The 26,121-nt window shown below is 42.5% G+C and overlaps 1 protein-coding gene across 3 annotated transcripts in view; it reads left to right on the plus strand.

Annotated features, from left to right (window-relative positions):
• The window catches only part of LOC140390319 (RNA-binding protein 4B-like), a 156,054-nt gene that overhangs the window by 18,024 nt on the left and 111,909 nt on the right, over positions 1-26,121 (plus strand). The window contains exons 3-4 of one of the 3 annotated variants that reach the window (XM_072475375.1): positions 5,591-6,286; positions 9,792-10,114. The exons of 1 other annotated variant lie outside the window; for it this stretch is intronic. In XM_072475375.1, the coding sequence (XP_072331476.1) occupies positions 5,591-6,279 (689 nt within the window). In that variant the 3' untranslated portion in view covers positions 6,280-6,286; positions 9,792-10,114. Of the gene's footprint in view, positions 1-5,590; positions 6,287-9,791; positions 10,115-26,121 lie in introns of those variants that run through there. One more of the 3 variants, XM_072475376.1, reaches the window with a different exon arrangement.

Below are 26,121 nucleotides of genomic sequence, written 5' to 3' on the forward strand. Positions count from 1 at the left end.
ATGGGCCAGAAACTGACCTGGAATAGGCGTTTGAATGCTTTGGCTGTTGAGCAGAGGCTAGGAATCCTGCATGCAGACTCCTCTCCTGATTCCCCAAAGCCTGTCCATCATCAACAAGGCACAAGTTAGGAGTGTAATGGAATATTCTCTTTGGCTGGATGAGTGCAGCTCTAACAACATTGTGGGTGTATCTACACGGACTCCAATGGTTCAAGAAGGCAGCTCAAACACCATCTTCTCCAGGGAAATTAAGCATGGTCAATAAATATCCCGTAAAATGAATGAACAACAAAAGTAGAGAAATAAAGTTGGATGCGACCGTGGTGACAAATCCCCTGCACCTGATGTTCTGAATCCTTCAATGTTCAGAAAATAGGAGATTTTTGGGTTGGCAAGTTAACTAAGGTACCTAAGGTAACTTAGGCCTCGACTATTTAGAATTTATATAGGTTTAGTTGAGGGGACTGAGTGAAATTCATTCAAATTTGCTGACTGTAAACTTGGGGAACAATAAGCGGTGAGGATACAAAGGAGGTTGCTCAGTGGTTATATACAAGTTAGGTGTGGACCGAATTGTGGCCGGAAACGTGTGAAGTGATGCATTTTCGTCAGGGAAAAATGAACAGGTATACTTCTGAACTGCGAGAGACCCACCTTTGTGTCTTTGTACATGAATGGCGAAGGCTAATGTGCAGTACAAACAGCCAGTTGGCAAGGTAAGTATAACATTGATTTTGTTGCAAAGGATTGTGGTACAAGAGTGACGAACCCTTGCTGCAATTATGTACGGCCTTGATGAGGCCACACCTGGAGGATTATATGCATTTTGGTCTCCTTGCCTAAGTAAGGAAATAATTGTCCTTTAGGATGCGCAATGAAGGTTTGCTATATTGATCCTGGATGAAGGGATTTTTCTATGAGAAGAGAAAGTTGTCAGGTTTTCTCAAATTGAAATTTTTGTTTCTTCAGGGGTTTGAAAGGGTAGATGCTGAGGAACTTTTTAGAAAGCGCAGAGACGCAGTTTAAAAATAAGGTTTCTATTTAAGATGGAGATGAGAGTAATTCCTTCCGAGTATCATTAGTCTTTGGAATTCTTTCCCTTAGTGCGCAGTGGAGGCTGAGTCACTAAATGTATTCAAGGCTGAGACAGATTTTTGATCTACAAGTAAGTTCAGGGTCATGGAGGAGTAGGCAGGAACGTGGAGTTAAGGCTACAATCAGCTGAACCTTGGTCTTATTTAATAGATAAGGCTCGAGGGGCAGAATGACATACTCCTGCTCCTATTTTGTATGATCTTTGAATATCTGAATAAGGAGCTGACCATTGTGTTTGAGATGAGAAATTTCTTGACTCTGAGAGCTATTGGTGCTCTGGCACTAAGCATATCCAAAACAGGTTGGTAAATCTTTGGGTTTAATGGGGAATTAAAGGGTATTGGGAGAATGTGGAAAAGGTAGAAGATCAGCAATGATCCTGTTGCATTGGTTGAGAGGCTCAAAAGACTGAATTACCTATTCCTGCCCCTATTTTTATGTTAAAATAGTGACACAAGTTTTCTGAAAAAGTTGTAGCAGTAAGTGAGGTTTGTCAGTAGCAAGTTTTTTAAAAAGTGTAGGTGGATTGATTGTAGTACATGTTTGCACCAACCATTTCAGGATAAGTAAGTTAATTGATGCTTTTAATGTTTTGTGATATTTCTCTTATTTTTTCCTCTTGATTCAATATCTTTATTTCCAAGATGATAAACTTTACAGTCATGGTATTTGGTGTTCAAAGTATTCTTTTTAGGTATAGCCCATGTTTGAGAGAATTAAAATAAGAATTGTACTGTTCTATTTAATATTCAAGCAGACATAATATGAAAATATATTTAACCCTATATATTACAGGATTGCTTGGGTGTCAGTCACTCGACACCTGAACCAAAAGGGGTGAACGGTTGCTTGATCCTGGCAGCATTGATTTATGTTTTAATTGGGATTGGGTTGGGGACAGGGTGAGTATTCCTCTTCAGTCATTGTAGAACATTGTGTCCCAAAACCAATGAGTTGTCATATTAATACCCTTCCAGGATTGAGGATCTTTGCAGAGGTTCCATAATTTTTTAAAGGGCTGTTGCTGATCACATAGCTACAATAATATAGATGAACGTGGAATGTCGCTGTGGAGCACCACAGAGCCTCGCATTGAAATCTCACTGACAAAATTCAGAGGAGGGCTCAGAGAGCTCCATTTAGCCTGTTTTGGTGATTACTAATTTTTAAAAAATAATAATAATTAAGAATTTGAATAGATGACATTGGTGAGATGCTCTGGGAAAAATAACCTCATGACTGATCAGTTGGGGAGCACCTGCACATTGGCGGAGTGGGCTCATTTTTCTGAAATGGGAATTTTCACCCTCTCTAACGCTACCGGTGCAGTACCTATGATGGAATGGGGAGGGTTTCATATGCTATCTTTTTAAATGCCGTAGTTCTCTTTGCTAGAGGCCAACCTCTAGAAGAAATAACCTAGGTAAATCACGCCTTAAAGAATATTGTATCCTTAATGATATGGTAGATGAGTCTAAAACTAGCAAGCAATATTTGTCTGAAATTTGCTTCGTTCCACTTTGTATCCTATCACATTGCTTCCTCTATGCTTGCTTATTTAATTCCGTATATTCCAATTTCCTCTATTTTGCCACTCCGTTATGTCGTCAATCGTGCTTGTCATCCTCCACTAAGTGCCTCACTAGTTTCAATGCAGCTTGCCAAACTGAGTAACTTTTTTTAACCCGTGTTATGTATTGCTTCTGAAGCTTCATTTTTCAAAACACCTTAATTTATTCTGAACTTTTGGGATAGTTCCACATTCAAGAAATGTGTTTTTTGGATTCACTTTTAAGTGGTGCTGAGGCAAAAAAAATACTATCAGCCTTGATAGTATTGAGTAGCCGAGCAGTTTGAGGGGCTGGCTGCCTGGTCTATTCCTGTTCTTATTTATAATGTCAGCTTAGCTCAAGTCAAAATTGTGTCCCCTTGTTTGGGTTGACTTGTAAAATGAAAAGCCAATCCTTGCATATACCTTCATTATTTTAACCCCGCCATTATTTTAGTCCAGTCAACTCAAACCATCTCATCTCTATGGAATATAACACATGTATTCACATTGTCCTAATAATTCTGGCACATTTGTTGTGCCGTTCAGTTTGGGAGCCTCTGATTAAAGTATTTTGGGAACATCACCCTGGGCAAGGTATCAACAAAGGCAAAATACCCAAAATGGAAATAAATACAGTTAAGCTATCCTGGTAGCTACAGGAAGATGTGAGGGAGGTGACAGCTGTAATTCAGTAATTGACAATGTTACAATATTTTTGTTTCTCGAGTGGTGGTGCCACAGCACTTAACTGTCTTATTCCCCCTGCTGCTCTCGCCATTATTCCGACATACCAGAAAACGAGTCAGTGAGTATAAAGGCTGTGTGCCTTCCTGTCTCTGCCTCTCTGCATTTTTGCTTTATGTGCTCAACAGTCCTGGTATCAGCAATGCTTTCATGAAATAAAGAAATAGCAGCAGTTGTGTCCCTTGCAATTGGCTTCCAACAATGCTGGAAGGTTCTTAGTCGTGAGTTCTGACACTCTATGACCATCCAGTTCTATGACTATCCATCCCCTTTTATTTTGTTCTCGTTGGAGCCATCAAGAGTCCTTGGGTCCTTGTCATGTTTAGCTGAGACAGATACATGACTCCTTTTTAAAAGCTTGTCTTGCCCTATTATATTATCAAGTGCACTAAGCCTTTCTATAAATTAATTTTGCCCTACTTGTATTTGGGTTGCTGTTTAAACTGAACAAATAAATTAATAGCAGTATCCATACTTATGGATTCTTAGCACTTACGGGGAAAAACTTACATTGTATTTTGCTTCCTTCAAAACAACCAAAAGAGCCATTACTCCCTCTCACCCCTGACAACGTAACCGCTGCTCCTTTTTAAGGTCTGCTTGGAGAGCTTTGTTTATCCTGCATCCAACCCAATATCCCCAACCTGAAGATAAATGAACCAACAGTTTTCCTTTTAGTGGGGTTGATTGCACTGTGACTGGGAGAGTTCTGCAGTCTGCTCCGGCTTCACTGGTATTACTTCAGGGTAAGTGCAGTGGAAATGGTGTTTAAGTGAGAAAAAGAGGTCGGAGAGGTCACTGCATGGGATATGAGCTTAATTGGGAAAGCTCAGAAAGAAAACCTGCTCTAAATTAAATCTGATCACACTAATTGCAGTACTGCTTCTTTGTTTTAATCTTGTATACCTCTTCTGTTGAAGCCCACATCCCTGTGCCTTTTTAACTGTTTTGTTCCCTGTGAGCTAACCTTTTATTGATGCCTGAAATAAAAATGGAAAATACTCGAAATAGTCTAGGGCAGGCAGGGTCTAAGGAAAAACAGAGTTAACATTTCAGGCCATTGACCCTTCATCAGAATTGCCTACCTCGATACCTTGAGTCCATAGATTGTTTACCCCTTGGCAGATCTGCATTTTGACTGTACCCCATCTTTTGTTCTGAATTAGCAAATGTATTTCCTTGCACTTCATTGTGCTATGCATTTGCCTTTGTTCCACCATTTAATCTATCCTGTACTTTGTTCAGATGTCCACTGTTCAGAGACTGCAGCGTCTCAAGAAAGCGGCTGGTCAAGGGATGGGCAATAAATGCTGGCCCAGCCAGTGATTCCCACATCCCGTAAAGGAAGAAAAAAAATATTAGTGCCAAGAAGGTGTTTGACAGACCGTTTGACTGGGAGGATTGCAGCAGAGTCTGTCTTTGCCCATCATCTCAATTTGGAGCGGTGTTTGGGAATATCTTTTGAGTTCAAGAATGCAGTGTTTAATGGATGATTTGGGGTCAGCTGTCTGTTATAAATCTGTCCCGATTTTCATTTCCAATTTCTCCACAAGGACAACGGTAGCCTGTTTATTTGACACTGTGTCTTTCTAAATAACACTTTGTCCATTGTCGTGTTATGATTGCCTGAGGATATCGGAGGGAGATTTTAGATAATATTTATTCCCTTGTTGTGCCCCGTGTGTTTTTAAAATTTTCTTTTGCTTCTGCCAGGAAATTATATAACGGCAGGACATTCCAGTTATGACATTCCAGCTGTCAGGAATTGGGAGGTGACTTGAAGGACTGGCTGTTCTTTCTCTGCCTGTCAGCAACCTTGTATGCAAGTCATTGGAAATGAAAATTGGGGCTGATGCAAGCGGGTGGCCGAACATGGGCCAAAGTCAAAATTAACCCACTCCCCCACCACACGTTTTGAAAAATTTAGCTCTCCATAGCTCAGGGTTTCAGAGGCCAAGTGCAGTGCTTGGATAACTGCTCTGGCTGAGGTAAACAAACTCATCACTGATTCGGAAATTAACCTTGTATACTATACATGCTGAATACTATAGTGGATTCATACTTAGCTGATCAGTAAGCCATCATATCTATATATTAAATTGGCCAAGGAAGCAAAGGTCCACGTTGATTCTGATCTGTCTGCCAGTGCTGCTGGTTAATGTACTTGGTACTGATATTATATTGCGTCTCCTTTTAAAGGCAAACGGATGCAAGTTGAGCTCTCCAAGAGTCGGCTGCGGATGCAACCCGGGATGGGCGAAAAAAACGGCTGTTTCCGCTGCGGTAAAGAAGGCCACTGGTCTAAAGAGTGTCCCAAAGATCGCGGTGGTCTCGATGGCAATTTTGATGGCGGCTTCTCACGCGATTACATAGATCCCTATTCGATGACCGCGCGGCCTATAACCGGGTACGGAGAGCGCCCTCTTTACGACGAGCGATACGGGGTCGTCGATTACTACGAGAAGTATCGGGCAGGAACATACGGAGCCGTGGGAGACCCTTACGGACGGGCAGCTCCATTTTCGCCGCTCGGCACTTCCCTGCGAGATCGTATCGCCGCTGCGGTAAATCCATATGAGCGGCGGCCACTGACGACTCCCACTACCTATTTTGGTCGCGACCGGAGCCCTTTAAGACGTCCACCACCCATGCCGGCCTTGAGCACTGGATATGGGTTTGAGCGCACAACAGTTTCTGCAACTGTGTATGACCCTACAAATTCGGCAGCAAGAGATCCATACGCAACAGCTCAGTACTCTGCAGCTCAGTACTCTGCCGCGCAGTATTCTGCCAGCCAGTACTCTGCCGCCCAGTACTCTGCCGCCCAGTACACTGCTGCTGCCGCAGCTGCCGCCCAGTACTCTGCCGCCCAGTACTCTGCATACTAACTGAAAGGTGAGGTTGATTTATCTATGATAAGGCAGTCAGTATTCTCATTAGCTATAGAAACGTCTACCTCATTCAAGCACTTAAAGAAAGGAGTTATGCTCAATCCTATCCTTTTTGCATGTATCTTATCCAGATCCCTGCCACAATTTTTTGTTTTTTGCCAGGTGTCGAGGAGCCGGGTTCGATCCCGGCCACCGGTATGACCGTGTAGAGTTTGCACATTCTCCCTGTTTCTGCGTTGGCCTACCCCCATAACCCAAAGATGTGCAGGGTAGGTGGATTGGCCACGCTAAATTGCCCTTTAATTGGAAATAAAATATTGTCAAAGTTTTTGTGCTCGGGGGAGGGGAGAATACCATCACTGTGATTGATAATCTCTAAATCACACTGCTAACAAATCCACAGAGAAAGAGTTTGTGCTTGCCTGGTGTAGAAAACACATTCTTACCTTGTGAGGACAGAACTAATATGTAGTTTGCAAAGAGCTAAGGTGGAAGAAGCCTGAAATGTCCATAGAGGCACTGCTGGATTTTGGTTAGATAAAACTATAATGTGCTACAATAGAGCACTAGCATGCTTCCTGCTGTCTGTCCAACAAGGCTAATCTACTTGCCAGTCTTTGCATGGTTATTTGGAATAAAGTAGGAGCAATACCAGACTGGTGGCAGTTCTGTTAGTAGACCAGACTGGCCAGCCAAACATTAGGTCTGCTTTAGGGTACTGTGGACCTCCTGGTTCAATCTGCATCTTCCATTGCCAGGCACATCTTGGAGGAAACCACTCCCGAGAGACAGAATTATGTTTCATTTGTTCACCCGAGTCAGTGTGCAACTGATTCTCAAGTTGAGAAAACTCCCATGTAAAGAATAAAGGTTGCCTATTGTGCAGGGCAGCCAAAGGTTAGAAAGAGGGGGAACAAAGGTAAGCAACATTGGGCTGTAGTGGTTAGGTGAGACTAAGATAATGCTTTAAAACCCTGTAAAGAAAGTATTTGATTGTGACTGAGGGGTTAGGTAGAGTAATAGGTGGGTTAAAAGGAACCAGGAGGTTTTTAGAAGCACATATTGGCTGTTGGCCTATTTATTCAAGATTCAACAATTCTCCGCAATTGAGCAGTACCTTAACAACTCTCCACGATGCAGTTTATTCGGCATTTTTAGTCCCTCCATATGTAGGTTGCTGAGAATAAGAGCCAGTTACTCTGTGCACTTCACTGCAGTCAAATCCAGTCGTGCTCATGGTTAAACATTCCAACAGTTACTGGATTGCAGTCAAACACCGGTTCCCTGATTGATATTTTAAAATTTTCCCTCTTTTACGAACACAGGAATCCAAGGTCAGCTGTAGTGCTCTGACTTCCAGTGGGGTGAGATCAACTTACTTGGCACAGAGCTGGGAGAGATGGAACCTCCTTTGCCTAAATAGCTCAATACTGTAGTAAGGGACTTAAGCCATGTGAGGCAGTGAATGTGTACGTAATACTTAAGAGAACAAGAGAGAAGTAAAACTTGGGGGTGCAAAATACCGAGAAGCTTTTCCCAATTTGCTTCTGAACAGGTGTGCTACTGGTAACTACTTGGCTTTATAATTATAATCTCTCAGTTAAATGGATGTGCATATGATACTGATTTTTTGGGGGGTATGGAGGGGTGTCCAAATCATCACGAATTCTGAGTTTAAGAAGATCAAAACAAAAGTTACTGGGAAACTGAAATTTAAAAAATACCTGTGCTGGAAACCCACAAGTTTAAAAAAAACAATGGCCTAAAGCAAAATAAATGAGTGAACATCTGGTGGATGTCAGTTTTAGGCTAGTAGACATTAAATAGGGAAGCACAGTAGCTTGAACTCACTAACCAGAAGGTTCGGAGCTTGGTTCTTGTTTTGTGTGGGGTTTTTGCTCTCTAGTGTGGCACTGTTAAAGGAACTTCAATTAGTTTTAAGTGCCCTTGCAATAAGGGAGGAGGGTGGAGATGCTGCCCTCTATCCCCCATCTCCCCACTGCTTGATGGTAATCCAGTGCTTCTGCTGGAATGTGTTGCAGCTGTCTGTGCGGAGTCTGCACATTCTCCCCGTGTCTGCGTTGGTTTCCCCCGGGTGCTCCGGTTTCCTCCCACAGTCCAAAGATGTGCAGGTTAGGTGGATTGGCCATGCTAAATTTCCCGTAATAGCCAAAAAGGTTAAATTGGGTTACGGGGATAGGGTGGAGGAGTGGGCTTAGGTAGGGTGCCCTTTCCAAAGGCCGGTGCAGACTCGATGGGCCAAATGGCTCCCTTCTGCACTAAAATCTTTGAAGGCATGTCAAATTAGGCTTTTCTGTGGTTGAATGCCATACCAGCACTTGAAACTTAGGCTTGCATTTCAACAGATCAAGGAACTGATAGTAATCCGTGAACTGTGCTGCAATTAGACTCGTGCCACAAGCAATTGAACCTCGTGCCAATTTCAGATATCTCAAATACAATTGATGCTCCCTGATTCTGAGCTGGAAGGTGTCTTGCAGCTGGTGTATCTGATGGTTGGGAACTATTTTTTTAGCCCAGTGAGAACATGCTTAATGTCCAAACTTTCATTCTATGCTGTCATTTGTTCGGAAAAAAAAACCCTCCTGGTTCTTGGTTTTACCTAGTGGTAGAATCAAAACATTCGAGTGCTTTGTTGCCACTCGTAGCAGGTAATGGGTCAGCAATCGGTTCATTGATTGGAAGTTTCAGGTATGTTGCTAGTTGATGCCGAGCAGACTTTGTTAATTTCACACATTGCCGGCTGATGGTCATTTCACTTTCATTGGTTTAAGCTAGAGCGCTATTCAAAAGTGTTACCATCACTGTGGCACTAAATGTTTGAGGTGCCACTAAGCCCAGGTCAAACCTGCTAACCTGGTACAGCCTGAACCTCCGTCTGGGACCCATGTGACCGAGCTACTCACTGGGTTAACACGCTAAGCTCCATGCAAGTTAACTTTATGAACTGGGGAAATGGAATATAGGCACTCATCATATTAATTAGCAATAATATGCCCACCTCCCTCAGCTCAAGTATTTTTAAAAGGAAGTCACGTTTGTTGTTGGAATCTCTTTGCATTCCTTAACTGAACCACTTCCTGTAGAATATTCATGTACTGAGACAGGGTACTCTTTAAAGATTAGCGGCCTCTCCTGCAGATAGTGTCTGGGAAAATTGATCATTGTTGTGCAGCAGGACTTGAACGTTGGAAAATAGGTGTTTTGACTCCTTTCTAGTTGCGCCTGTCACTGTTGGTGTATATGTACTGCAGGATGGGTTCTTATATCAGTAATCCAAATTGATATGTCGTCCTGTCCTGTGTGCAGCTGCCAATTATGTGCAACTGCCAATTAGATATCATGGCTCTGAATAGATTTTCTGGCTGGCTTCGGGCAGGGAATGGAGCCCAAATCGCGAGGTGCCGTGTTTTAAGTGGTGTGCACCCATGCGGTGATGCGTTGAAAGGCCTGTTTTTAATCAATCTGCAATGTCCCTTCTTTCGCAGGTTTGCTTTGCATCGTGACGAGAGCCGCGGGTCCCTTGGTACGTGCAGAAACTCGGGTCATATGTTTTGCTTATTGGTTTTAGCGTGGAAGATATTAGCGAGACACTAAATCTAAGTATCGGTGTTAATTAGCTGCTGATTCAACTATCTTCTCAACAAACTGTCGACCAAGTATCTTTTAATTTTTTTTTTAAGTTTAATTTCTCTTTCTGGGTTGTTGCTTTGTGTTTGGTGGGAATGGCTCATGTAATTGTCAGTCGTTTAAACCTGAAGCGTTTGGATTTCCTGTAATATGATTTACAATAAAAGATGAGTATTCAGCCTGAGCGTGTTGCGTCCATGTGAATCTTCAATACTGACCCGGTGGCCTGTGCAGAATAATTATCTAATTTATTTATAAACAATTTAAATTAGCAGTATGTGAGTTTGTTGTACCAGATTGTCTGATTTATGTCAGGTGCAATTTCAGGAACAGGGAACCTTGTCTGACAAGCATGTTTATTTTTCACAATTAATTCCATCTAATTGCCCCACCCTTTAATCCCTTTTACTTTCAGCAATCCATTACCTACCTCATAATCCATTGGTTGTTTCAATAATAGTAACTGAGAAAAAATAACTGCCTCTCTATTGCTTATTGCTAGGAAGTGACTCTTCCTCATAAGCATGTGTGTGGATGTTAGACAGGTGCAGAATATGCTTGGCTACAAAATTACCCAATCTGTCAACACAGTTTGGACTTGTGGGTGAAGAATAATTACTTGGATACATGGAACAGTATCACAGAAATAATCAATACCTTCAGCAGAACAAGGAAAGTGAAATGGGAGAGGAGAGTGGTTAATAAGTTGTTGCAAAATTCTTCAGTGCTCTTCGTAACCTAACACTGCAGTGCACTTCCATTTGTAAGCTGTTCTTCCTGAGGAACTAAAACAACATTGTGCATGCAATGAGGTAAAAGATCATAAAGTAAAAACGTTTTTTGTTTTTAATGTGCACATTGTTAAACTGTCAATTTATCTTTGCTTTCTCTGACAGGACAACTCTATACTTTTGATATCTTCAAATTGTGCACTAGCCTTAAAAATAATAAACTTTATTGCTGTCCTAAGTAGGCTTACACTGCAATGAAGTTAGTGTGAAAAACGGTTATTAAAAAAAAAAAGCAAAATAGATGCTGAACATCTGAAATTACAGAAATGTTGGAGACACACACATCAGGCAGCACCTTTGAGGATAAAAGTTAGGTTCATAAAATCAAACTTCCAACAAAGATTTTTTTCAAATGCATGAGTGAGTAGTGTACAAGCTTTGCATCATATAATGTATAAAAGTTGATTTTGATTGGTACAATATGGCTCAAGTTGTTTTTGGCAGTGGGTGATTTTGAGATGATGCACCAATAATTTAATTACCATCCTTTTGAAGAATGGATGAATGCTGAGTCGCTGTCTTTCTATTTTGTTTGTAGATTGGGGACAGCAGGTTAGGCAAAAGGCATTGGGAACTGTTCTAACTGGTATATGGCATCACTGAATGCCCTACTGTGTTTGGATACTTATATTAATTAATTTCTAATAATGTTTCTCTGCTCTCTACCAGAGCTGTTAACCATTTAAATTGCATCTTAGTTTTCTAGATCATGGGGAAGAAAAGAATATTACATTTATGCTTGCACTTGCATAATGGTTAGAATTGGTGTCTGTTCCCCTGGAGGTAAATTAAAAGCTCACTTACACCTGAAGGGTTCTATCACAATTTATTGTTTCTGTGTTTATTTTATGAATTAAGTTGCATTGAAAATTTATTGGCCCAAAAGTTAAGCTTTGGAAGAATGGGATATTGTAAATTGTTCTCTCTTTTTGTTGACTTTCCTTTTTAATTCTGCCGTCATCAACCCTCTCCTCAAAAAAACCTTCGATCCCTTCCACCCATGCAAACACCCATCCCATCTTCAATTTCCATTTCATCTTCCAAAGTCCTTGAACATGTTGTTTCAACCCAGTTCCATTCCCATCCTTCCAGAACTCCATGTATGAGTTCCTACAATCCTGCTTTGTGCTCATGCCACAGTACCGAAATGTCTCTTGAGATCGCAACTGTCATCCTATGTGACTGTAACAAAGGTCAACTTCCCCTTTCTTGACTTGTTTGCAGTTTTAAAAAATATATTTAGAGTACCCATTTTTATTTTTTCCAATTAAGGGGCAATTTAGCATGGCTAAACAAAGAACAATACAGCCCAGGAACAGGCCCTTCGGCCCACCAAGCCTGTACCAGTCATGATACCAACCTTTGTCAAAACCCTCAGCACTTGTGCCATATCCCTCGATACCCATCCTATCCATGTGTATGTCAAGATGCCTTTTGAACGCAGTTAACGTATCTGCTTCCACAACCTCTCCTGGCAACGCGTTCCAGGCACTCGTCAGCCTCTGCGTAAAAAACCTGCCTTGCCCATCTCCTCTAAACTTTGCCCCGTGGACCTCAAATCTATGCCCCCTGGTTTCTGATCCCTCCACCCTGGGAAAGAGTGCCTGCCCATCCACTCTATCCATGCCCCTCATAATCTTGTAGACCTCTATCAGGTCACCCCGCAACCTCCGTCTTTCTAATGAAAACATCGAAGTCTATTCAGCCTCTCCACATAGCTAACACCTTCCAGACCAGGCAACATCCTGATAAACCTCTGTACCCTCTCCAAAGCCTTCACATCCCTCTGGTAGTGTGGCGACCAGAATTGTGCGCAATATTCCAAGTGTGCCGTACCAAGGTTCTACACAACTGCAGCATGACTTGCCAGTTTTCATACTCCATGCCCCATCCAATGAAGCATTCTGTATGCTTTCTTGACTACCTTGTCCACTTGTGTTGCCACCTTAAAGACCTGTGAACCTGCACGCCCAGATCTCTCTGACTTTCTATATTCCTAAGAGTTTTACTATTTATGGTATATTTGCCCTCTTTTGTTAGATCTACCAAAATGCATTACCTCACATTAGGGGCTGTTTCGCACACTGGGCTAAATCGCTGGCTTTGAAAGCAGGCCAGCAGCACGGTTCAATTCCCGTACCAGCCTCCCCGAACAGGTGCCGGAATGTGGTGACTAGGGACTTTTCACAGCAACTTCATTTGAAGCCTACTTGTGACAATAAGCGATTTTCATTTCATTTATCCGGATTAAACTCCATTTGTCATTTCTCTGCCCAAGTCTCCAACCTATCTATGCCCTGCTGTATCTTCTGACAATCCTCAACACACCTAACCTTTGGGTTGTGGGGGTGAAACCCACGCAGACACGAGGAAAATAAGAACATAAGAACTAGAAGCAGGAGTGGGCCATCTGGCCCTTCGAGCCTGCTCTGTCATTCAATGAGATCATGGCTAATCTTTTGTGGACTCAGCTCCACTTTCCCACCCGAACACCATAACCCTCTAATCCTTTAGTCTTCAAAAAACTATATTTTTCTTGAAAACATTTAATGAAGGAGCCTCAACTGGTTCACTGGAGAGGGAATACCATAGATTCACAACCTTTTGGGTGAAGAAGTTCCTCCTAAGCTCAGTCCTAAATCTACTTCCCCTTATTTTGAGGCTATGCGCCCGAGTTCTGCTTTCACCTGCCAGAATGTGTAAACTCCACACGGACAGTGACCCAGGGCTGGGATTCGAACCTGGGTCCTCAAGGCTGTAGGCAGAAGTGCTAACCACTATGCTGCACGCCGCCCACCTTTGACACAGTTGATCACATCCTTCAATGCCTCTCGCTGGGTGATACTGCTCTCACCTGGTTTCATTCTTGTATATTGAATTTACCCAGAGAATAATTGGCAGTAACTCCTATTCCTGTGTCATGATGTCTGGTGTCACCCCACTGGATCTGTCCTATCTTCCATCTACATGCTATACATTGGTGTGACATCATCTGAATGCACAGTATTAGTTTTTATATGATGATACCCAGCTCTACCCCATCATATATCTCCGCTGTTCCAAAATTATCAGAATGTTCATCTGACAAAGTACTGTATGAGCAATCATTTCCTCCAGTTAAATATTGGGAGGATTGAAGCCATTGTTTTGGTTCCTCTTCCAAACTCTTCCCAAGCTACTTGCACCATCTCTCTCTCCCAGGCAATTGTCTAAGATGTCAATCTGTTTGCATCCTAGGTGATGCATTTGATCTCAAGTTGAACTTCCAACCACTTATTCGCATATTTGCTAAGATGACCTGTTTACATCTCCATTCTTCATTCCATCTTAACTGCTGCTGCTGCTGAAACCTTCATCCGTGTCTTGACTATTCCAGTGTACTCCTGTTGGTCTCCCATAACTTGATATTATTCAAAATGTCACTGCCTGTCTTAACTCCCAGTAAGTCCCATTACATTGTCATCCCTGTGCTTGCTGACCAACTTCAATTCCCAGCCAAGAAATGTCTTGACTTTAAAATTCTCATAATTGTTTTAAGATTTATCATTTGTTTTTAAATCTATGGCTTTGCCTGTTCCTCTAATCTCCTCCAACTACACAACCCTTTCGGTATCTGCTCCTCTAATTCTGGCCTTCAGTGCCTTTGCAATTATAATTGCACCACCATTGGTGAGAGTTGTTTAGGCCCAAAGTCCTACACTTTTGTGCAATACATCCTCGTATTTCTCCTTTAAAACCTAAACTCCTTAAAACCTACCTATGGCCAAGTTCTGACCTAATACTTTGTTATGTGGCTTAGTGTCATACTTCCTTTTATGATGGTCCTGCTGAAGGGCCCTGGGACATTTCATTGCATTAAAGATGTAATGGGACAAGGCATGGTGCACAGTGATTAGCACTGCTGCCTCATAGCTCCAGGGACCCAGTTCAATTCCCGCCTCGGGTGACTGGCGTTTGCACTTCCCGTGTCTGCGTGCGTGTCCTCCCACAGTCCAAAGATGTGCAGATTAGGTGGATTGGCTATGCTAAATTGCCCCTGCGTATCCAAAAGGTTAGGTGGAATTGTTGGGTTATGGGGATAGGATGGGCTTAAATAGGGTGCTCTTTCCAAGGGCCGGTGCAGATTAATGGGTCGAATGGCGTCCTTCTGCACTGTAAATTCTATGACACTGTGCTACATAACTATAAGTTGTTATTTTAACTTTTAACCTGTTGGTCTGAAGCCCTCCTTATTTTAGCTCATACATTGATGCATTTATTTTCACAACTCTTATAAGTAGTGAAAAGGAATTTGAGAAGCAAACCAGCTTGTTCTCCAGTTGGTGATATGCACCATTGTAGTCCCTGTAGTGAAAAGCTAAAGAGATCATTGAGTGAGCCTGCTGTTCTGCTTTGGGAAAAAGGGCTTTACATGTCAGAATTTCCAACAAGTGCTGGTGGTGGACAAAAAGATCTAACTTTTTCACTTGGATATGGCAGAATGTTTGGAGAAGTCTCTTTGGTCGGTGGTAATGCATTTTACATTGCAGTGTAATTAACATTAACATTTAAAAAAAAAGCGAATTTCAAAGCTCTGACAGGTACTGACGCTTCAAGTTATCTCTTCAACATCTAATCCTGGTGATGTTGAGCCAAAACTTGCTCACTGTTAGTTTAATTAAATGTATAAAACCATGACATTAAGTTGAATAATGTTGTAGATGTTGCAGAAATTAGACTGTTTTCAAAGAAAAATCCTCAGTCAGCCGCAATGCTGCTGTTTCCTTTGATAAACAATCTACAAAAAGTTAAAAAGGCATGCTTTCTGATGAATTCTGGTATCTGGTTTGGTTGTTTTGCCTGTAATTGTGCCCGTGCGAAAATGTACTGATGTTGACAGTGAGGATATATGCCTTTATACCCAAAGTTTTCTGTGCTGCTGAGGGTACCTGTTAGGCTTAGAGCTGAGGGAATCTTCCTACATTAACCCCATCAAATTATAGGCTAGTTCAACTGGATATGCATTTATGAATAAACCTTTCAGTTGCTAGTGGAAGTGTTTTTTAAATACAGTCATGGGATGTGGGCATTGCTGATAAAAGCATTTATTGCCCATTCCTAATGGCCGTTGAACTGAGTGGCTTGCTAGGCCATTACAGAAACCTTTAAGTGCCAATCACATTGCTGAGAGTCTAGAGTCACATGCAGGACAGATCAGGTAAGGATGGCAGATTTACATCACTAGTTAGTTCATTAACCAAATGTTTCATAATATATGACAATCATTTCATGATCATTTAGACATTTAATTCCAGATTTTCTTGATTGAAATCAAATTTTACCTTCCCCATGGTGGGATGTGAACCCTGGTTGCACGTTGGTGCTCATTTTCATTTTGTGCACAAAGGTGGTACTACTCGTTAGTCTCCAGTTTAGACAATTTTTAAGTGCTCTTTATGCATGCTCTTTATGCAACCAAATGTGCTCTTTCAAGCTCATCATCATTGTCCTTTTTTCTTAAATTTTTTCTCTCTCTTTTTTTGAAAAGAGTATCCAATTATTTTTTTCCAATTAAGGGGCAATTTAGCATGGCCAATCCACCTACCCCGCACATCTTTGGGTTGTGGGGATGGGACCCACACAGACATGGGGAGAATGTGCAAACTCCACACGGAAAGTACCCCGGGGCCAGGATCGAACCCGAGTCCTCCGCGTTGCGAGGTAGCAGTGCTGACCACTGTGCCACCATGCTGTCCCAATCATCATTGTCTTTAATACTACTCAGAACCCCAATTTTTACATTTTGCATTTGAATTCTCGTAAACTTTTAAAATGTGCACATCTTTGGATGCAAGTGCAATTTGATGTCACAGTTCCAACCAATGCAACACAATTCGGCTCCTGTAGGTAAACATTCACTCAATGAATCAAAAGATATTCTTGTGCACAAAGTAGAACTGATAGATTGTACACAAGGAGTGATGCTTCTACCCAGATGGGGAGTTTTCCTGGATTAAAAATGGACCTCTTGATATCTTGGGCTAAAAACTAATCCAATTTATTGAAGTGCAGTTGACAGAATCAACAAGAGAAGCGTTAGCAAATAAAACACATGTACAATAATATTTAGGACAGATGCCCTGAAGCTTAGTCAAGAGTTTGAAGGAATGTCTTAACGGAGATGAGAGGTGAGAGATTTGGGGTGGGGGGTGGGTAGGCCTTGTGGAGGAATTCCAGAGTTTGCGGCAGAACTGAGATTTTAAAACTAATTTTACTCAAAAGCTAATGGCAATATTTAAAACAAGGGAATGAGTGTGAAAGATGAGGGCACTGAGGGTGGAGCAATTAAAATTTGGGATGCGCAAGAAGCCAGAGACAAAGAGCACAGATATCTCTGAAGATTGTTGGATGGGCATGGGGAACAGTAGGCCTTGGAGGAATTTGAAAATATGGCTGAGGATTTTTAAACCGATGTAGGTCAGTGAGTACAGGGGTGGTGGGTGAACAGGACTTGATGCGAGTCGGGATAGGGCAATAGAGTTGGTTGAGCCCAAGTTTATGATGGGTGAGACATGGGAAACCTGCCAGGAATGTATCGGAATAGCAAAATCTAAGGAATCAAAAAGGTATAGATAATGTTTTAGTAACAAGTGGTGAGATGCTTCAGAGATCATGGTTAAATCAAGCAGATTGTTTTAAGATTTCTCACCTGCATTTTAAAACAAAACTTTTCTTGGGATATGGTCATTGCTGACAAGGCAGCATTTATTGCCTATCTCGTTGCCCTTTAGGTGGCATACTGGCAAAGGTTCTCTCATAGTTATTGGCAATGGATTTTTTTTTTGTTGGGGTGTAGGTTTCAATAGTGAGACTATTATTTATTGCCTATTCTTGGTTCGACAGTAGTTGGTGGATCTGATGTTTGACACATAATGGAGCACTTAAAAGGCAGTCACTTTGATGTGAGACTGGAGGCACATGTAGGCCAAACTGGAATCTTGTAATAATCTGACCACTTCCTCAGCACATTTACTGATGCTAGCTTTTATTTCAAGATTGTTGACATAAATGGGCAGAGTACTGTATCTGTTTATAATTTTGACCACCGACAATGACGGAACAGTGATTATATGTTCAGAAAGATGTCAAACATGGAGAGGAACGTGGACGTGATGGTGTTCATGTTGCTTGCGCTTATCCTTTTAAGTAATGGCTCATGGGTTTGGGAGGTGCTGTCAGAGAAGCGTCCCCACAATCTAGATGTTGCAGTCCTTTTACATTGGCGAGGTCATTGGCCAAAGAAACCTGATGGCTGTAGCAACTTGATTGGATATAATGTCTGAACTTTGCCCTGTGCTGGATTAGCATTCCATTGTAAATGAATATTTCAAATTGAATAAAGCCATTAGGATTAAAAGAAGAATAAAGCCAGCATGTAGATCTAGCTGCACGTGACTTCATGGTACCATTAACTCTAAGATGTGAGTGGCAGTCTGTTACTTTTGAAAAGAATAATTTTCAAGGATGATTACATGCCCAGCTGGAATTGGGCAATAACTACTTTAACGGAGCCTAAAATTAGTGTGGGTGTACTGGCAGACGGTTTTGGTTAAAATTACTCTTCTAAATGTTGCATCCCTATCTACATCTCTTCAGTTCCTCTAAAAAACTGCTTCATACTGTGTGCGTCCTGCAAATATTAAATTCTTTAATGAAAGGTATGTAATTTCTCATGAATTGGCTGGGTAAAATCAGTTCTTGAATATTGTGCTGTTTGCGATCTTGTGTCTTGATTTTTCTGTATTTAGTCATGAAATGTAACAGGACTTTTTGGCACGTTACCAAACAAACACTTTTGAAAGTTTATTGAAAATTTTCATTATAAACAAAATAATATACAACAATTAACCCAAGTTACAATATCAAAGAACAAGACAAACAAGCAAAAGCACAAATTAACTTAACCCCACAAAACTAAACTAAACCCCTTGACAACTGACGGCTACTAGCACTTTAAAAAAGGAAATTAATGGCTGCCATCATAGGTAGACCATTTCTACCAAACCCCTAATTGTCTTCTTAACCATCTCCAAGCGTTAAGAAGGAGGTCCCCAACCATGCTGAGGCACTGTGCAGAGTAAGATTCCTCCACCAGACCGGAACTTGCCTCTAGGCTATTAATGAGGCAAAGGCGAGGACATTTCGGGAATGCTTTCATTTTAATAGTCTGAACTTGCCAAGGACCATGGAAGGTTGTCCCACTTCTTTAAGTCAGATTTGACACCATTAACCTGATTGCCCAATTGTGGATCCTGGATTTCCTGATAATGAAAGCTAGATCTGGCAAGGTGAAAAGGTAACTTCGCCAGAGGCACCCCTCCCCGTAAAGTATTTGTTCTTAACCAAATTCAACTTCTACCCTGGGAAGGAGCCAACTCCCAAGCCGCTTCATTATCTCATCCATAGTGGATACTGGCTTCGTAATGTAAAAAAGCAGGTCATCCACGTATAAGGATGCCCTATACTCCACCTCACCTCAACTTGACCCCTTCACTTACTAAAAGACCTCAGCGCTATGGCAAGTGGTTCTCTTGCCAAAGCAATCAGGAGCTGATGGACATCCCTGCCTCGTGCCCCTATTCAAGTGGAAAGTAGCCAGAATTCAATGCATTTGTGCGAACACGTGCAGTGGGGGCCCTATACAATAAGCGAATCCAGGATATACATTTCTGTCCAAATCTCCCAAGAACCTGAGATAGTCCCACTCTTATCAAATGTCTTTTCAGCATCCAGAGAAACAATCCCCTCCGGTTCAGGCAGCGAGGAGGGGGAGAGGACAACATTTAACAGACGGCGTACAATGGCCAACAATTGCCGACCTTCTGTGAAGCCTGTCTAGTCTTCCGAGATCACCTCTGGGAGGCAGGGCTCCAACCGCTGTGCCAGCACTTCAGCGAGTAATTTAATGCCCACATTTAAAAGTGAAATAGGCGGGTATGACCCACACTTTTGGCACCTTGACTTTCTTAAGGATCAAGGAAATAGAGGTCTGTACAAGTGTAAAGGGCAATGAACCCCAGAATAAGGAATCGTCAAACATATCTAAAATTAGGGGTACCAATTGCTCCACAAACGTCTTATAAAACTGAATGGGAAAGCCATCAGGGCCAAGACCGTTACTTGTCTGCATCAACCCAATGCATTTCATAATTTACTCTGGGCTCAACAGGGATTCCAACTCTTCACCTCTCTCCCTCCACAGTTGGGATGGATGATCCCTCCAAAAAATCAGTTCATAGTCGAACTCTCCATCGGGCTCTGATGTATAGAGATCCCGATAAAAAGTTTCAAAAGCCATATTGACCTGAGGTGGGGCAGAAACCAGGCTGCCACTCGAATCATGTACCTGTAGAATCTACGGGGAGGCTGCCTGCTGTCTCAGTTGGTGACCAAAGAGGTGACTGGCCTTCTGCCCATGCATAAAATATACCCCTCGAATGTTGCAGTTAGTCCACCGCCTTATCCATTGATAATTTAAATGGTGTCTGCAGTTTTTTCCTACTGGCCAACATTGCTGGGGTTGGGGCAAGTAAGCACTGGTGGTCCACCTCACAATGGAGTCCATTAGCCTCTGCCACTTCGCCCTCACTGTCTTTACCATGTGCACTTTTGGAAATTATCTCCCCCACTGCAAAACAAATTAATTAATTAAATAAGTAGAGATGGCTGTGCAGGCGATATGCTGTAGCTGCATGATGTGGGAGATCCCATTGTGAGCTGCAATGACCACATCTGCAGCAAGTGTTGGTTGCTTGAGGAATTTCAGCTCAAGAGTTGATGAGCTGGAGTCTGAGCTTCATACATTGCGGCATATCCCTGAGTGGGAGAGTTACCTGGACGCTTTGTTTAAGGAGGTGGTCACACTCCGTAGATTAAGTACCTCAAATTCGGTCACTGGTCAGGGACAGCAGGGTGACCACATCTGCAGCAAGTGTTGGTTGCTTGAGGAATTTCAGCTCAAGAGTTGATGAGCTGGAGTCTGAGCTTCATACATTGCGGCATATCCCTGAGTGGGAGAGTTACCTGGACGCTTTGTTTAAGGAGGTGGTCACACTCCGTAGATTAAGTACCTCAAATTCGGTCACTGGTCAGGGACAGCAGGGTGTGACTGCAAGTGAGGCAGGTAGAAGAATCCTGAATTCAGGAATGGAGGAGCCTCAGCTCCTGACCTTGTGCAACAGGTAGAGGGACTTGCTCCCTGTGCAGATGAGGAAAAGGGCTGTTGGGAGGATGAGCTAGCCGACCACTGCTCTGTGGTACAGGAAGCTATTCGTGGGGGAGCAAAAAAGACGAGTGGTAGTTGTTGGCGATTATGTAATTAGGGGTATTGATAGCATCTTTCTAAGTAGGTCGCATGGCATGTTGCGACGTACGTTGCCCGGTGCCTGGGTAATTTGGATTTGGAGTTTGTTTCTTGTCACGTGTACCGAGGTACAAAAAGTCTCTGCGTGTTCTCAGGCTTTTTTATCTCCTTCCCGATGGAGGAAGTTGGAAGAGTGAGTAAGCTGGGTGGGAGGGGTCTTAATTATGCTGCCCGCTTTCCCCAGGCAGAAGGAGGTGTAGATGGAGTCAATGGATGGGAGGCAGGTTTGTGTGATGGACTGGGCGGTGTTCACGACTCTGAAGTTTCTTGTCGTCTTGGGCCGAGCAGTTGCCATACCAGGCTGTGATGCGGCCAGATAGGATGCTTTCTATGGTGCACCTGTAAACGTTGGTAAGAGTTAATGTGGACATGCTGAATTTCCTTAGTTTCCTGAGGAAGTATAGGCGCTGTTGTGCTTTCTTGGTGATGGTGTCACCCTGGGTGGACCAGGACAGATTTTTGGAGATGTGTACCCCTAGGAATTTGAAGCTGCTAACCATCTCCACCTCAGCCCCGTTGATGCTGACAGGGGTGTGTGTATACAGCACTTTGCTTCCTGAAGTCAATGACCAGAGGGACATCTCTGACTGGCTTGAAAGGATATTGGAGTAGGAGGGGAAGCATCCAGTTGCTGTGGTGCACGTTGGGACAAACAACATAGGCAAGACTAGGAAAGAGGACCTGGTGAAGGATTATCAGGCACTAGGAACTAAATTGCTGAACAGGTCCTCAAGGGTTATAATCTCTGGATTACTACCTGAGTCACCTGTGAATTGGCATAGAGATGAGAAAATTAGGGATGTAAACACTTGGCTAAAGGAGTGGTACGGGAAAGAGGGGTTCCATTTCAGGGGGCATTGGCATCAGTATTGGAACACGAGGAATCTGTGCCGTTGGGACGGTCTTCACCTGAGCCAATCTGGGTCCAGTGTTCTAACGGAAAGGATAAATAGGGTGGTCACAAAGACTTTAAACTAGAAAGTTGGGGAAGGGAAGGTTAAATCTATGGGAAGTATAATGGTTAATGGTAAGCAAAGCAGCAGGTTAGAACGTGAGGAGATAGGTTCAACTACATAGAAAATTATGAAAAAGTTAAAGGGAAGAAGAACTCAGATGTTATTAATGGGGGTGTTAGGATTCAAAAAGAAGCTTAAAAAACTAGTATAAGGACACTTTACCTCAATGCTCATAGCATTTGAAACAAGGTAAATGAAGTTACGGCACAAATCACGAATTTGTACAATTTAGTGGCCATTACAGAGTCATGGTTACAGGGTGGGTGGTCATGACTGGGAGTTAAATATCCAGGGGTATCAGACTATTCGGAAGGACCGACAGGAATATAGGGGAGATGGTGTAGCTCTGATATTTAAGGATGATATCAGGGCAGTAGTGAGAGATTATATAGGTTCTATAGAGAAAAAGGTTGAATCCATTTGGGTGGAAATTAGAAATAGGAGAAAAGTTCACTGCAGGCATTGTCTATAGGCCACCAAATAATATCACAGTGGGGCAGGCAATAAACAAAGAAATAATTGATGCATTCAAAAATGGTATGGCAAATATGGGTGATTTTAATCTACATATCATTTGATCAAACCAACCCAGTCAAGGCAGCCTTGCGGAAGAGTTCATAGAATGTATCCGCGATAGTTTCCTCGAACAGTATGTAATGGAACCTATAAGGGAGCAAGCTATCAGAGATCAGGTCCTGTGTAACGAGACAGGAATAATTAATCTCATAGTTAGGGATACTATCGGAAGGAGCGACCATTGTATGGTTGAATTTAAAACACAGATGGAGGGTGAGAAGGTAAAATCCAATATCAGTGCCTTGTGCTTAAAGGAGACTATAATGAAATGAGGGAGAAGTTGGCTAAGATAGACTGGGAGCCAAGATTTTATGGTGGAACAGTGGAGGACTTTCAAAGTGAATTTTCACAGTGCTCAGCAAAAGTATGTACCAGTGAAAAGGAAGGACTGTAGAAAAAAGGGATAATCAGCCATGGATATCTCAGGAAATAAAGGAGGGTATCAAATTGAAAGAAAATGCATATTAAGTGGCAAAGATTAGTTGGAAAACTAAAGGATTGGGACATCTTTAAAAGTCAACAGAAAGCCACAAAGAAACCTATAAAGAAAGTGAGATGGATTGAGACTAAACTAGCTCAGATTATAAAAACAGATAGCAAATGTTTCTACAAATATATAAAACAAAAAAGAGTGGCTAAGATCAACATTGGTCCTTTAGAGGATGAGCAGGGGGATTTAATAGGAAATGAGGAAATGGCTGAGGCATTGAACAGGTATTTTGTGTCAGTCTTCACAGTGGAAGGCACAAATAACAACATGCCAATAATTGATGACGAGGCAATGGCAGGTGAGAACCTAAAAATGATCATTGTCACTAAGGAGGTAATGTTCGGCAAGCTAATGGGGCTAAAGGTATACAAATGTCCTGGCCCTGATCGAATGCATCCAAGGATATTAAAAAGAGATGGCAGGGAAATAGCAATTATGCTCGTGGACTCTTGAGGCGGTTTTGGAACATTGGAAAACAGCAAATGTGATGCCACTGTTTAAAAAAGGAGGTAGACAAAAGACTCGGTCTGTTAGCTTAGCTTCAGTAAGGGGAATATGCTTGAACCCATCATCAAGGAAGAAATTGTCCCGTTGGGACAGCATGGGCTCATGAAAGGCAGGTCTTTTTAAACTAATTCATTGGAATTCTTTTGAGGACATTATGAGCGCGGTGGACAAGGGGAACCAGTGGATTGGAGTATCTGGATTTCCAGAAGGCATTCGACAAGGTGCTGCACGAAAGGCCTCTACGTAAGATAAAGGTGCACAACGTTACAGGTAATGTATTAGCATGGGTGGATGATTGGTTAACTGACGGAAAGCAAAGAGTGGGATAAATGGGTGTTTTTCTGGTTGGCGATCAGTGGCTAGTGGTATGCCTCGGGGATCAGTGTTTTGACTACAATTTATATAGTGGATTTGGAGTTGAGGACCAATTGTAATGTGTCAAAGATCGCAGGTGACACTCGGATGAGTGGTAGAGAAAAGTCTGCAGAGTGATATAGAGTGAGCAAGGGTCTGGCAGATGGAGTACAATGTTGGTAAATGTGAGGTCATCCATTTTGGTAGGAATAATAGCGAAATGACTATTAATTAAATGTTAAAAAATTGCAGCATGCTGCTGTGCAGAGGGATCATGATTGTGCATGAATCGCAAAAGGTTGGTTTGCAGGTGCAGCAGGTAATTGAGAAGGAAAATGGTATTTTGTCCTTCATTGGTAGAGGGATGGAGTTTAAAAACAGGGCGATTATGTTGCAACTGTTTAGGGTGCTGGTGAGGCCAAACTTGTAGTGTACAGTTTTGGTCTCGACTTGAGAAAGGATATACTGGCACTAAATGGGGTGCAGAGGAGATTCACTAGGTACATTACGGAGTCAGAGGATTGGCTTATGAGGAGAGACTGAATAGACTGGGACTATACTCCAGTCAGAAGAATAAGGGGGGGACGTTATAGAAAGTGATAAAATTATGAAGGGAATAGACTTTCGTAGTGGCCATGGTGTGAGTGGCCACGCTCAGGGCAGCTGCTGCTCTTAAGGCAGAGAGCTCTTTTTACCCCAAAATGGGAGAATGTCGGAAAAGTGTAGCTGAAGGTTGGAGTAGAGGTTCATCTCCGGGTGTGGCATGTCTGCTAGTTACCAAATCTGTCAGATGAAGGTGAAAGACCTACCCAAGGAGTTGAAAAGAGACCTGTGGTGTAGCAGTTATTGGAAGGATGGTGGAGGGGGAAAGGCCGATACAGGTTGGGAAGCTTCAGATGGAACAGTTGATGGCTTTCATCAGGGAAGAGTTCCATCAGCAAAGGAAAGAGATGCAGGAGGACTGTTCAAAGGCCATCGAAGGGGCTGTGGCACCCCTGAAGGGCTCGATTTAAAGGATCAAAAAGTGTTTGGAGGCACAGGGGTCGCAGAGCCGAAAGGTGGAGAGGGTGATGCTGAACCATGGCGTTTTGGTGGAATTTGAGGCAGAGGTGGGGTTCTTAGGAGATCTTTGCAAGACGCTGAAAGCAAAGGTGGAAGAGCAAGAGAATAGGTTGAGAAGGCAGAAGCTACGCATCGTCGGTCTGCCTGAAGGAATGGAAGACGCAGCCAGCCGAGGGTTGGTGGCGGAAGGGGTGCTGGACAAGGCTCCAGAGGTGGGTAGAGCGCACAGTTCTCTGAGGCAGAGGTTAAGAGCAGGGGAGCTGATGCAAGCAGTAATTGTAAGACTGCTAGTTTGTGGAAAAAGAGAAGATCCTGCAGTGGGCCAGGGAGAAGCGGACCTGTGAATGGGAAGGAAACAAGGTCCAAATATACCAGGTTATTGGAGCAGAACTGGCAAAATGGCAGACTGGATTTAACAGGGCCAAGGCGGTGATTTATTATTTTTAAAATTACTTTATCAAGAGTTACAAAGCCAGAGCGCAAGAGTGTGGCCAGGGGCAAACCCCTAATCCAGCTTCTTGCCTACTCCAAAAACCAATTCAATTTGAATCCAATTCATGGTCCCCACAAGAGAGACATACCAGAGGCATTACAACTGACCTCACGCTCATCTTATCCAAAAGGGGGAGAAGTGATAAGGTAGTGCTTTATTTTTAAATATATATATATTTTATTCAAGATTTTTGGCCAAACATAACAGTACGTAGTGTTTCTTTTACACAACAATAAAGCAATATAAATAGCAGTGGCCAGTTTTGAACAAATAAATAAATAATATATAAACAAAAACAAAACAAAACTGAATGGCAACTGCCTTGTCCAAAATAAATACTCTCCAAAAATACAATCCAATATACAATTACCTATAACAACTACCTGTACATATTATACATATACAATAACATCTCTGAGAGTCCGTTCGATTCCTCCTCCCCGCTGGGTTGCTGCTGTTGTCTACTTCTTTTCCATTCCCTCTATCTTTCTGTGAGG

This window comes from Scyliorhinus torazame, chromosome 14 (genome assembly GCF_047496885.1).
Source record: "Scyliorhinus torazame isolate Kashiwa2021f chromosome 14, sScyTor2.1, whole genome shotgun sequence".
Lineage (NCBI taxonomy): Eukaryota > Metazoa > Chordata > Chondrichthyes > Carcharhiniformes > Scyliorhinidae > Scyliorhinus > Scyliorhinus torazame.